Consider the following 13890-nt stretch of genomic DNA (forward strand, 5'->3'; position numbering starts at 1 on the left):
ACATGTTCAATTTTTGAAAATTTATTGAGTTGTATACTTTTTACATATACACTTTTCTTTGTATGTACTATACATTAACAAAATGTTGGGGGGAAAGCCTACAAAGAAACACATTTTATGTACAATGTGAAGCAAAAATAAGAACTTCCATTCATGGGGGAATAAAAGAAAAACCTGGAACCTGATATATCCTGGTCAGCAAACCAGATCCAAGTTTGGAGCATTTGGAAGCCCCATCCTTGTTCTGTCCTCCAGTTGTGCAAAATGCACACATTTTGCATCCCACTGCCCATTTGTTAGAGGGAATTTGGGGGTCCAGGGATTGCCATAGTGTTGAAAAGCAACAGATTGTTGGTGACACAGAATTCCTTCAATCATTTGTTATCTGTATGGTCAATTCCATGTATGAGGAATTGCAATCGAATAACTTATTTTAAGAGTCTTTAAATTGTTTTTATTAAATATTTCCAACTTATTTTTCTAAATAATTAATATATTTATATATGATCATATAATCAAAGCAACACTAAAAGGTATAAATTTCAGTCTTGTTCTTACCCCTGTTCTCATTCACCTTGGAATCTTCTATATAGGCAAAACATCGTTTTGAAGCAATTAAAATAATAGCTGAAGAAACAGATGTCACCTACAATCCATCTTGTTACCTGTGGCCTCAGTCCTATTTCCTGACAAAGCTGCTGCTTCTCTTTCCACTTGCTCTGGTTTCAGCTTGGCTATGCAAAGTAAATTGGTCATTTCAACCCAGCAAGGTCACAAGTCATGGGACTCTTGGCCAGTTTGGACTGTAGGTTGCAGATAAAGAGATCTCTTTTACTTTCTTTAATCAGTGATTTAAAATCAGTTTTCTAATATAGATTTGCCATTCTTTTGAAGAAGTTTGCTGAAAGCTACTAAAAAGACGCCAACGCTCACTCATATTCTGTATAGTTCCTGAAATTCCTCCTAGAATACAACTTTGGTTGGCATGTGGTCTGTATCTAAGGTCCTGCAGGTGACAGTTTTGCTACTGATTAATAAGGGTCACCAACTTTCAAGTTTAGAATAGAGAGTTGCCTTTGGCTACCTTAACCTCCAATGAGCCAATTCCACATTTTAGTAGCTGTTTTTAGCATTCTATTTCTGGTACCAAATTATTTGCTTTTTAGGAATGGGTTCAGCTATAAATTACAGAGCACCCACCTATAAATGACTTAAAGGTGGCTTCTCATTTACAGACCAGATTTAGGCAGGAATGGAAGCAAAGAGGTCGATTAAGTAGTCCCCTGATTAGAACTGTAGTAGGGTAGTAGAGGTTGAAAGGACTCAGGATGTATTTTGGTAGCATCAAAAGGATTTGTTGAAAGATTAGTTTTAAAGGTAAGGGATAAGAAAAATCAAGAAAAGCTCCTAGAATTTTAATTTAAACAACTGAATGCATAGCAGTGACATTTACTAAAATGCATGAGACTGAGAGAGGTGCAGGTTCAAGGGTGAAAACAGATTTTGTGCGGGCTATGTTAAGTCTAAGATGCCAGTTAGAAATGTCAGGTAGGCAATTATTTAGAGGATTTAGGAATTACAGGGAGAAGTTGTCCCTAGAGAGATAAATATTAGAGTCATCTGTATTTTAAATGGTATGTAAAGCATAGATGTCACAGGGAGAGTGAGTAGATAATGTACTCAGGATAGAAAGAACCCTGGGCACTTATATATTTATATGTTGAGCAGAGGAAGGGAAGCTTGCAAACTCTAGCCCATGAGAGAATAGCCAGTGAAACGAGAGGAAGACCAAGAGTGTGTGGTGTCAGGAAACAAGAGTGTTTCATGGTGGGTAGTGGCTGCCTGATGAATAGTGAAAGGGCATGAAAAATAAAAACAGAGATCAAAGAGGAGACCACTAGATTTGCATGGAGACTGCAGTTTCAGTAGGTAGGGAAGAAACCAGAGAACAAGCTTTTATGAGGATGGCAATGATCTGGTAGAGAGCACTTGTTGAGTCAAGAGAGCAATGACAGAATAATACCCATAGGAAAAGTGGTTAAATGTAATGAGGCTGTTAGGTACTCAACTATTTTTTCTTTGTTTTTTATACATTTTCCATATTTTTTATTGGTGCATTATAGTTACATATAATAATGGGATCTGTTGTTACATATTCACGTGTGCACACAATATAACAATATAATTTGGCCAATATCACTTTCCTCCCCTCTCCCCTCCAGATACTGAACTTCTTAAAGGAAAATACTGTGTCTTTTTGTATCTCTAGTAGCTCTTAGAACAATGCCTAATGCTTAGAAGGCACTCAGAACTGTTAATGAATAAATGAATAAATGGAGGGGTGGATGAACGAATGGGTAGGTGGATGACTGGTATGACTGGTATCTAGATCAAACTAACCTAAATTCAGACTAAGTAAAAGGGAGCATTAATAGGGTCTCTTTAGAATCCTGGAATTTTTCTCTGGGATAAGGTTGAGAGATTTCAATCTCAGATGAAGGTGGGAGAATGAGGCATCAGTGACAGTTGGTGTTGGCCAACTTTCGAGGAACCGATCTATTAAAGCTGGCTGCAGGGAGGTTTTGGGGAATCATCTAATTTCTCTTTTTTGGGTCCAGGCTCCTATGAAAAACCGATTATGTATCTTTAGGGGCACAAGTGGGAGAAGGGTTTTAAAAAGCGAAGGCCTACATTCTTTTATCCTTCTGGCATTGATATTCCCTGAATGATTATCTTGTATGAGAGCAAAGGTGTTAAGGGCAGGGGATGCGGTTGTAGCTCAGTGGTAGACCGTTTGCCTAACTGGGTTCGATCCTCCGCACCACATAAAAATAAATAAAATGAAGATATTGTGTCCATCTACAACTGAAAAAAAATGTTAAGGGCAGGATTACACGTGGAATACCTATTTGTTTCTGGAGGTACTTTGTCTTCTCTCGATTTATAAAAGCAGCCCATTTCACGGACCGTACCGGAAAGGTGCCTTTTTTTTTTTTTTTTTTCAGTTCAGTGAATGAAGGTTTCTTTTTTGTCAAATTTAGAAACACCAGTAGAAGATTAATATAAACCATATCTCTGAAAGGTGCCTTTTAACCTGGGTCACCTATAAAGTCTTGGTGGGACTTGTAAGTGAATGGGTGTTGAGGCTGTCGCGGTTTGTGGGACGGCAAGCAGAACCTGAAAGTAGGCCATTCTGGGAAACGCTGGACCCAAGGCCGGCACCAACGTCTTCTAGCCGATTCATTAGGAAAGAAATTATTTTCCTATTATTTTTCTTTTCAAGTTGTAATCGGAGGAACCAAGGGATCCGAAAGATGACGTGTTAGAGTTGGGAGCCAGCTTTGGAGTGGCCGCATCCAGATCCGCTAGCCTAGGTCCCACGCCGAACCTGGTTCTTGGGGGCTCTTGGGGTTGCCTTGCAACCTGCCGGGCACCTGGAGCTCCCATTGGCTCCATCCGGGCTGGAGGTGGGTGTCGCCCTCAGGAAGACTGTAGAAAGGCGTCTGCAGCTCGTTACACGTGGACTCACGTGAGCAGTCCGCTCAGCAGTCTGCGGACAGGGGCGTGGCCCGCGGCGGAATGGGCGGGTGGGAGGAAGCGCGCGTGCGCAAGCCGGCGGGGGCGGGGCCGGGGGCGGGCCGGGGATGGGCCGAGAGAGAGCGTTCTCAGGACGGGGGCTGGCGAGGCTCACGCTGGAGGGCTTTGCGTCTGCGGTGGGGACAAGTGAGGGTGAGTAAACCCACGAGCGGCGGAGGCCTGAAGGCTAGGGCGGAGGTCAGTGGGCGACACTCGGGCGTCTGTAGCGGGGTGGGATCGGGCCCTGGGACTTAGGATCGAGGCAGAGTGACTGAGTGGGGGGCTTGGCTCCGGTGCCATCTCGGGACGCTTTGCAGGGCCTGTCTCCTGGTGCGGAAGCCAGTGTCCGTGCCGGGGGCTTTGGAGCCTAGGTCTGGCCGGGCGATTTCCGCCCTCTTGCCTGGCCGCTGAGGACCCCAGGACCTGGTTATGGTGCCACCTGTGACGGGTAGATACTGCCTCTGGCCAGCCCGAAAGCAGGAGGACCGGAGGCGTTACTCTGACTGCCCTGGTTCCCCCATAAGTGCTGTTGGGCCCGGCGGGGTTGGCTAGGCTGAGTCTGGGCGGAGTAGGAAAGCTGGGGAAACTGATTTCCCTTGTATTATTTCTCTGGCCATGGCATCACTATCCACGCAGGTGCCCAGACCAGAAACCTGGGCGTTATTTTCATCAGCACTCCTTTACTCACCCACATCTAATCCATCCAAAGTTCTCTTTGGATATGTCACTTTTCCAGTCCATCCTGCTACACTAGCTCGTTCGGGCCGCCATTGCCGCTCTAGACTACTTCATCTTCCCAGCTGATCCCTTGCATCCCTCCTTTGTACTCTGCAGGTTGTTCAGTACAAGGGACCTAGAGCTGTGGTTTTAGAACAGAAGTCTCACATGTCACTGATTGTTTCCTCCATTCCCTTACTCTTCTTAGAATTCCCATTGCTCTTCCAAGTTCTTATACAGGTTTACAGGGACCTCTGTGACCTGTCCCCTTGGTACTTTACTCAAGACTCAACCATTTCCTTAATACTGTGTCTTCAACTATATTGAATCTTAGATCCTAGATCTAAGTCCTAAGGACTTAGACCAAGTCCTTTCTGGGCTTAAGTGTTCATTACAATGTGTTCCTTCTGCATGAGGCACTATCCTTTGATTGAAATAATTCTTTTCATACTTCCTGTTTTATTGCAGGTGTGAGTTGGGGCTTCTGCTGAACCCAGTGGGTGTCTTTTTACTGGCCTCTCCTTTCCAGCTGGCTGTGATCTGTATGAGGAGTCTGCCTGGGTCACAGTCCTCAGTATCTTGTGCTATTCTGCTGTCATATGTTCAGGCTATTAGTGTGTTAGTTAAATGTACAAATGGAGCATGGTTGCTTCTTGGACACCCAAAATGAACAAACAGATCAAGCTATTAAATGCCAGTTTTTTTCAGAACCAATTCTCAAACTTTAGCCCATGCAAAGGTTTCTTTAGCCTAGAAACTTGGTTGTTTTCTCACTTTTAGTCCAAGACCCATGGCAGTAATAATGGGGAAAATACTGGTCAGAATTTTCTTTGGCATTGGCTGTGGGCACAGGATGTCTGGATGTTGGTAAAGGGTGGCTGCTTTGAGAGTGAATTCTTAGCTGAGCGCCCCCTGCTCCCCTCCCCCTGAGCCTGAGAGTAAAGCTGCCAACAGCTGCTAGGAGGAAGGCTGGCATCAAACTCTCATGTGCTGATAGGACTCATGACACAATGAGAAGGAAGGGTGGGCCAGGCACAAACCAGAGCTGGGAGGGCTCCATAGAGGAGTTCCAGCATAGACCAGAGCTTTCAATTAGGAACAACATGCCTAGGTGTCATTGCCCCATTTCCCTGATTTAGACACGAAGGCATGCCATCCCCAGATCAGCTCAGGAGGATAAACAAGAGACAAGATAAGGTCCTGGCCCTTGGAGGAAAAGAGAGAAAAAATGAAAATGAGAACAATATGTGACTATGTGCTAAGGTTAAATGGGTGGAGAGTTTGCAGATTGAGGTGAGAGGAAGTAGCAAAAGGTGTTGGCTGGAAGAATCTCCAGGTGACATTTGAATAAGTCCTAGAAGGAAGAAGGAATGGATAGATGGAACCACTGGAGCCAATGGAACAGGAAGACTCTGCTAGAGCAGTGAGGGGACATGGGTTCAAGTCACGCACCACTGACAGTGATCCAGCACCTCCCTCCGGGGACTGAGGCTGCTCCTCATGTCAGATGTCAGGCATGGGTTTTGTTCTGCAGTTTCTTCAGAACTCTCCTCTCTTGGATTTTTCTTCAGCCTGGGCATTATCTTCCAGGCTGTTTGCCCATAGCCTTGAGCTAAGTAGTTGGAGTATGGATGATGCAACATGTTTTTTGGGCAGAGTGGAAGAGTTGTTTCCTCTTGATGTTGAGCCATTTAATTTGTTTAGGTGGCAGCCAGATTCCTGTTGTCATTGTAGCACTTGAAGGTTTTTCTTTTATAAGTTTATAGATTTGAGTTTGTTGTGTTTTGATGGTTAGAAACCTGCAACAACAAACCAAAATAGGTAAGTTCAAAATAAATGGGTCTTGGCTGTTATGATTCCTTGAAGAAGGGATAATTTGAACCTATAGTTCCTGTGTTATTAATCACTTTGTTGCTTTTTGGTGTTGCCTAAGTAGAAAACACCACCCCTGCCACCACACACACCATGCATGCACACACCCCAATTTGTGATACACTAAGCGTTCAACCATGTAGTTAGAAGAAAGGGTGCCATGGGTTCAGCAAGTACTCAGCTCAACTGTCTGTCTGATAGGTAACTCCAAGGTCTTATCCTCAGTTACATTGACATCAGAGTTTGGCATCATGGCTGTAAAGGTGGTAATCTCAATCTGTCAAGGACTTTAGCATGCAGGCTGAGAACCACCAGTCTCTGCCAGGCACTGTGCCCAGTGCCAAGAATGACCTCTCACAGCTAGTCCAGGAAGGGGCACTGACAAGTAATCAGGCAGTTTCTAAGATTGTATTCATAGCTGTCATCAGCAATGGACAGGAGCCTTCTGAAGGGAGCATGTGGGAAGAAAACCTAAGCCAGACTAGAGATGAAGAAGACTTGCTGGAAAAAAAAAAGATGTTGTTGTAAATGAGTCTGAAAGACTCTGGAGGAACTGAATTCCAAGTTGTTCTGCTATGACCAATAGTCACTGCTAGAAGTAACTTGAGACCTTGTTTTCTGGTACCAGGTACTATGACAGGTACTTGTAGTAGGTAAAGTTGGAAGTATGGTTTCTAGTTGCTTCTGAATTGTTTTATGGAGATAGGAATTAACTGGAAGTCAGGACTAATGGCACATGCCTATAACTCCAGCAATTTGGGAGCCTGAGGCAGGAGGATCGCAAGTTCAAGTCCAGCCTTGGCAATTTAGTGAGACCGTCTAAAATTTTTTTTTTGAAAAGGACTGGAGATGTAGTTAAGTGGTAGAGCACCCCCCTGGGTTTAATCATTAGTAGCACATGCGTGCACACACACAAAGTATTAACTGGAAACTCTACCATCCATTTAGTATTAGAACAAAATTATGGGCAAGATTACATTAAAGACATTTTGTAAAGAAAGATATGTTTATAGTATCATTTAAAGCAATAGATAGTAAAATCATAATCACTCCTAGTCTCATGATTTAAGACAGTCTTTCTTCCTTTTTCCCTTCCTTCCTTTCTTTTCTTTTTCTACTCTCCCCGCCACTGCCAGCCCTCTCTCTCTCTTTTTCCAGTACTGGGTATTGGACCCAGGGGTACTTTACCACTGAGCTGCATCTCCAGCCCTTTTTAGTTTTCTTTATTTTGAGATGGGATCTTACTAAGTTGCTGACACTGATTTCCTCAGCCTCCGGAGTAGGTGGGATTACATGTGTATGCCACCACACCCAGCTAAGACAGTCTTTATTAACAATTTTTCATCATTTTTTGTATATATCTATCTATATATTATATATACACACACATACATACATATATATATATATATATACATACATACATACATGCATGCATTTTGACAGTAGTGAGTTTTTCTTTATATTTTATTTTTAAATTTTTGCAGCCTGCTCTTTTTCATGTAATCTCTATTTCTGTATTGATCATCTTATTGTGCAGCATGAGAGATTGCATTATGTCGTTGAGTAGTAAGCCTAGATTCTGCTTTTTAGCACCCTGGGAGTTACACATCCCAGTGACTGTTGTCCCCTTTAGGGGGAAGACCATAGGAGGTGATGGGAAGAATGGTTTGGGGAAATTTTTCTAATCATCATAGGGGGCATACTCTCAGGGTCCTATCCCAGAATCCTGTAAGATGGATGAGGGGCTGTTATACCTCTCCTACACAGCCCCAGGCAAAGAGAGGAGACAGTGGCAGTTTCTGAGCCCTAGGCTGAGGATCGCATATGTAAGGGTGGGACCGGGACCTTCTGTTTTATCTTCACGGCTGTAGATCTGCGACTGTGCAGCATTTGGCCTCTTAAGAATCACTGGCCCTTGTTATCCAGCCAAATGGTCTCTGCCTTTTGGGAAGTGACTGTTAGATTAGGTTTTCTCTTCATTTTTGTAGGTTAGCCCCTGACTGACCTTCACCTTCCTCCCTGAGGGCAGTGTCTAAGCCCCAGGAAGGGATGGGTACTTCCAGTTGCAACAGTTACCAAGGCCTGTGTGAACCCTGATGGGGGAATACTGGAAGGAATAAAGTACTCCCTGCCCTCTGGGCTGACTGAGTTGACCATGGTCCCAAGCACAGTGAGGCTGGGGAGAACAAGACGAAATCCTAATTTCTTTCTCACTTTCCTTTTCAATGCTCTCTCATAGTGGTTAAATCACTTGCCACTGTCACAGCCCTGGGAGCTGGATGAGACAGGAGTTGACATCTTCATACCCACTGCTGCAGAGGCGATCTTCCTCTTTGCTGCCCTCAGGGTTCCTGTCTCTGGTCTGCCCCACTTCATACCTCCCCATGCAGCTGCCTGATGTGTCAATCTGAAGCTAATTTCTGATCTCATCTCCCCATCATGAATCATTAGTTGTTTCCCATTTGTTGCTCAGGAAATGTCGACCCCCGTGGCTTGGTGTGGAAGCCATGTCCAGTGTGGCCTGTTGAGCCTTTGCCCCCATCCACAGTGCTGTGTGCTGCCTGTCCTCCCGAGAGACGAAGCTGCTTGTGTTTCTTTCCCACTTGCCTGCACCTGCTCCTACCCTTCCCTTAGGCTTTCCATCCCTGTACATTCCAGGCCCAGCTGAAGTGTCACCATGTCTGTTAGCCTTCTCTGAGTTTCCTTCATCTAAGGTAACTTTTTCCCCTGAACTCCCAGGGGGTTTTCTTTCTTAAATACGCTGGGCACACGGGCTTTCTTAGTACTACTCCCAGTCGCAAGTGTTTGTCTCAGGAGGACTGGAAGGTTGTAGGCAGGACCAATCTTTGTATCCCCTTAAGCCCTTGTGGAGCTGCTTGACTCTCTGAAGGTGTGTCAGGAAGCATGGCAGGTCCCCCTCCGTATTCGAGTTATGGGAACCTGGAGAGCCCAGGTCATCCCACAGTCTAATGACGGAACTGGCCTTGGGCCCAGTCTGACATGTTCTCTTCCCCAGCCTGGCTGCCTCACCAGCTTTCCCAGAAGTGTATTGTGTCAAGTCTCGAGAAAAACCTCAGCTCTGCGCTCCGCCTTCATCTCCTGTGTTCCCCACCTCCTAGGTACCGGTGACCATGAGATCCCTGCAGCTGCTCAGAGCCCCCTTCCTGTATGGCCTGTTCTGGGCTTTCTGTGCTCCAGGTGCCAGGGCTGAGGAGCCTGGGGCCAGTGTCCCCCATCCCAGCAGCGTGGGCCTGGATAAGAACACGGTGCACGACCAAGAGTACGTATTTGACCAGGACTGGGGTCCTGGGCTTTCCAACATCTGTAGCTGCAGCCAGCTGCATGGGCACACTTAGTCCTCTTTCCTTCCTTCTGTTTATGTGGCTCCTTGACGTTTGTCAAGGATGCTGTTTATTCCCTAGAGCCACCTATTAGGTGTTCTTTTTCCATCATAGTTTCATAAGTGAAGGTTTTCGAGGCCCAAATAGGATAAATGACTTGCCTGAATTCAGTCTTTTTCTCTTTCACCACAGACAGGCAGACAGACATGCATAGATAGACACACACAATAGTAGTGGCAGAATCCAGAATATAGTATTTTTTTTTGGCAGTGCTGGAGATTGAACCCAGGGCCCTGTGCTTGCAAGGCAAGCACTTTACCAACTGAGCTATCTCCCCAGCCCCTATAGTAGCTTTTTGACTCTGGCAAGACCTTTTTTTATTGATACATTCTAATGTTGAATCATTTGTCCCAGCTTTTGTCTTAAGCCAGTAGGCCTCACACATACTTTGTTTTCCTTAAATTGTTTTTTAAGAAATGTTTTTAAATTGATGACCCAAAAGTGTTATAACAAAATTCTAATGATAAAGAGGAAAAAACACCCATAATCCTGCTGGCATAACAGACAAGCTATTCTATGTCCCAGCCCCTTGCCTGACTTTGTATGGGATCATCCTTAAGTATGATCTGCTGCTGTTTTTCTGAGCTAGATGAAATTTCAGATTTTGAACTTTTCAGAGTCCTTAAGGTTTCAGCATGATCTGATTTGTTGGTTTTTAGGCATATCATGGAGCATCTGGAAGGTGTCATCAACAAACCAGAGGCGGAGATGTCCCCACAAGAACTGCAGCTCCATTATTTCAAAATGCATGATTATGATGGAAATAATTTACTTGATGGCTTAGAACTCTCTACAGCCATCACTCACGTCCATAAGGAGGTAGGTCAGGTCAGGCAATGGCTCAGTGGGTGTGGCTTGGAAAGTCTCCCTCTGGTAGTTTGGTCCCCAGTCTCGATGCCCTGTGCTGTCTTTGTGTCTCCATAGTACTGCTTCTCCTTTCTCTGCTTGCTGCTCTGTTGTGTCCCTCCCTGTTCCACAGTCCTTCCCTGGTGACCTGCTGAAATAGAGGCCCTAAGACTGGGCCTTTGTATCCTAAACCAGTGCCTCAGCATTTCTGCTGCACCGAGTATGAGAACCAGTACCTAAAAAAAACAGACCATGTTCACAGTGCAGAGCAGGGGTGGAAGTTTTTCATTTGAGAAGAATGGTAAATTGGGACCATGGGATGGAGGGATAATTCAGAGGTTGAGTGTTCCTACAATATAGTACGGTGCCCTGAAGCACTTTCAAGCAGGTTAGAGAGCTGGTTGGCTCTTTACAGCAAGCTGAGTAGGCAGGGCCTGGCACTGGTGTTACTCCCATGTAATAGTTGAGAAAATAGAAATCAAAATCTGGTGTCTCCAGCAGGGTGCGGTGGTGCACATCTGTAATCCCAGCAGATCAGGAGGCTGAGGAAGGGGGATGGCAAGTTCAAAGCCAGCCTCAACAATATTGAGGTGCTAAGCAACTCGATGAGACCCTGTCTCCAAATAAAATACAAAATAGGGCTGGGAATGTGACTCAGTGGTTGAGTGCCCCTGAGTACCAAAAAAATCCCCAGTACCAAAAAAAAAAAAAAAAAAAAATCTTGCCTCCAGCTTTAGTTTTGTCTCCTCTGGCACCCGACCACTAGTGAGGAGGCATGATGGTAGGAGTGCAGCTTGGGTTTGCTCTTAAGGAGTGCAAGCAGTTTTGCACAGGAGAAGAGCATCATTTTGAGATGATCCTGTGCTGTGGGACACAGACTGGTGGATGGGAGCAGAGAGGAAAGGGTAGATGTGGGACATGTGGCAAAGGAAGAACCAACCATGTGTAAATGACCTTAGCTTCATGCCTAGCAGTGAGCCCTGCAACACTTGCTTGTGGAGCCAGGCCATACTTTCTCCTTAAAGGTTATAACAGGTTCAACTGGTTGGCAGTGCTTCTTTCTCTTGTTTTGGTCCTGAGATGTCACTCAGTATGTCACTGTTTCCACTTTAACAGGCAAATTGTGCACAAAACTAGCCCCTGGGAGGGCTTAGGCTGTGAGCTTTTCTTTTGGATGGGTGTGTAGGTCATGGAATCTGTGACTCTCATTCTGTGTAAGCTGGACCCAGATTTCTTCCAAGAACATGCATTACTTTGGTAATTAGAAAAGAACAAACCGTAATTTTTGAGAGGAAATAAGCAAGGGCCTGCTTTGACTGCATACTTTTAATTGGCAAGTATAATACTTGAATTGAATTATTATAAACTGACTCGATACTGATATATGAGTTTGTGGATTCCTAGAAGTAACCATGTATTATGTTGAAAGAGTTTCTAGACGTGTGTGAGCGTGGATTTAGCTAGGCACTTCTTTCAGTAAATGTGCAACTCATCACTGTCTAATTTATATCTTGTAGGAAGAGAGTGAACAGGCGCCAGTAATGAGTGAAGAAGAACTGATTAACATAATAGATGGTGTCTTGAGAGATGATGACAAGAACAATGATGGATACATTGACTATGCTGAATTTGCGAAATCACTGCAATAAACATTATTTGGCCATCTTCTAGTTATATGCAAATGTGACCCGTGATAATGTGATTGAATACTTTTGGTAATGTAAATCAACTCATTTTTAACTACTGCTGCAGCATTTTGATAAAAACCTGCAGCAATTTGTTACACTGGGGTGAAAAAGAGAAATCAAGAGAAATAAAGAAGAGAGATGGGACCGCTTGTGATCCCTCAGTGCTGTTAAATCTCTCATTGGACAAGGGCTTGTTGAAAGAATCCTTAAGGATATGGAATAATTGGAGCTGAGCACTCAGGAACTTAACCGTAGGAGATTGCTCAATCTTGATCTTTTTAACTCATGCTATTTGAAAAGTAAGACAATAAGCTTTGCCAAGTGGACACACTTTTCAGTGACAGTGAAGGGATGGAGTGAATGCCAAATGTTTCCCCTGGGGGGTCCCATCTCTTCAGATAAACGAAGTCAGTGTTCTGTAAAGTTCCCCTGGCCTACGTGCTCACTTGCTCTGAGCAAGTGGCTCTTTGTTGGGCTGTATCAAAACCACAGCATAAGAAGAATGTCAGATAGTGAATTCAGCTGGCTACAGAGGTTAAGATGTATCCCCTCATGTTTTGGATGCGATAGGCCACTGGCCTAAGCAATTAACCTTCTCAGAGTTTCAATATTTTGTACAACTACTGCCATACCTTTATACTTTCTTTTCTGTCTTCATCTTGAGAGAAACCTTGAATTTAAAGGTGCTCTCTAATCAGTAGCAAATATTTTAGCTTTCTTAATATTTGTATTTCACTCTTGTTTCCAGGGTTTCCTTTTTGTAATTTTGGGACTATTTGGAATGTAAAGACTTGGTACAGCAGGTTTATTATTGACTGGCCTAGCCTAGGTAGGAAGTGAAAAAATCATTCATCAAACCCAGTGATTAACCTGAGCCAAGTTCTGTTCTGAAGGAATGTTGTTTAAATTACCTCTTCTAGTGTGAATGGACGAATTCTTAAATTTCAGGAAAGATTAGAAAAGGAAGCTGAAAAATTCTTCGACAGTGTGAAATCTCAGTATTTGAAAGTGAGAAGCAGCTGAGGATTGTACTCTGGCTTGTTGGATATGACAGGCATGCTGTGATAGGAAACCCAAAATGATGGTCGAATAGGGAAAGGAAATGCATAAAATTTGCTGTAAGATGTACAGAGACTTATTTTCTTTATTAAAGTATTCTTATAAGAAAACCTATGTATTTGTAAAAATGATTTCCTGTGTCAAGTATTTGTGCAATCAGAGCTGACTTGTAAACTATTCTTGTAATATCTCATTATTTTGAAAGATTTATATAATGAATTCTGGATATATGACCAATAAAACTGATGAGACAAAATAATGTGCAGTTGATTTTATTTGTAGGCCACATAGGCCTTTTCTACCAAGTGATGGGCTTGTTTGAAAATACCTTTGCAATTTCCTGCTTCTTTTTGCAGGGTAGAACCTCAGTATTCAAAGTCCCTTTCCCCTCTCTGGCATTTTTTCTTCCAAATGAAATTGGTTCTTCCTTCTTAAGCCGAATTCAGGTTGTAACAGCATTCTCTAGTCAGAGAGTACGTAGTGTTTTTCCCTTGAGTGTTTGCTTTTCCTCTGCCAGAAAATGTAATTAGCATTGAAAACATTTCAGGCCGAAACAGAAGCACTCTCCTCTGGCATTTGGAAAATGACACACTTCTGCCTATTAGTTTTTTTTCTCTTCTAAGACCTTGGCCCTTGCATGGCCTGCCTTCACTCAGAGCTGCTTCTCTGGAATGGGTTATACTGCTGGCAGCTGGGAAGGGGGCATCCAGGGAAGGAGGGGAACACTT

General features: G+C 43.9%; 1 protein-coding gene across 1 annotated transcript; it reads left to right on the plus strand.

Moving 5' to 3' along the window:
* The first annotated feature begins 3645 nt into the window (after window positions 1-3645).
* Mcfd2 (multiple coagulation factor deficiency 2, ER cargo receptor complex subunit) lies at window positions 3646-13418 on the plus strand. The gene is made up of 4 exons (XM_047521938.1): window positions 3646-3729; window positions 9288-9448; window positions 10229-10388; window positions 11933-13418. Exons 2-4 carry the CDS (start codon window positions 9300-9302, stop codon window positions 12062-12064), a joined length of 441 nt encoding a protein of 146 aa, XP_047377894.1. The 5' UTR covers window positions 3646-3729; window positions 9288-9299; the 3' UTR covers window positions 12065-13418.
* Window positions 13419-13890: the final 472 nt, after the last annotated feature.

Source organism: Sciurus carolinensis, chromosome 13 (assembly GCF_902686445.1).
Source record: "Sciurus carolinensis chromosome 13, mSciCar1.2, whole genome shotgun sequence".
In the NCBI taxonomy this organism is placed as follows: domain Eukaryota; kingdom Metazoa; phylum Chordata; class Mammalia; order Rodentia; family Sciuridae; genus Sciurus; species Sciurus carolinensis.

What these genes read in the sequence shown, in the direction of transcription:
- Mcfd2 (XM_047521938.1), top strand. Translation starts at nt 9,300, where the DNA reads ATGAGATCCCTGCAGCTGCTCAGAGCCCCCTTCCTGTATGGCCTGTTC. An exon ending in AACACGGTGCACGACCAAGA is followed by an intron (nt 9,449 to 10,228) that starts GTACGTATTTGA and finishes GTTGGTTTTTAG; the next exon opens with GCATATCATGGAGCATCTGG. An exon ending in TCACTCACGTCCATAAGGAG is followed by an intron (nt 10,389 to 11,932) that starts GTAGGTCAGGTC and finishes TATATCTTGTAG; the next exon opens with GAAGAGAGTGAACAGGCGCC.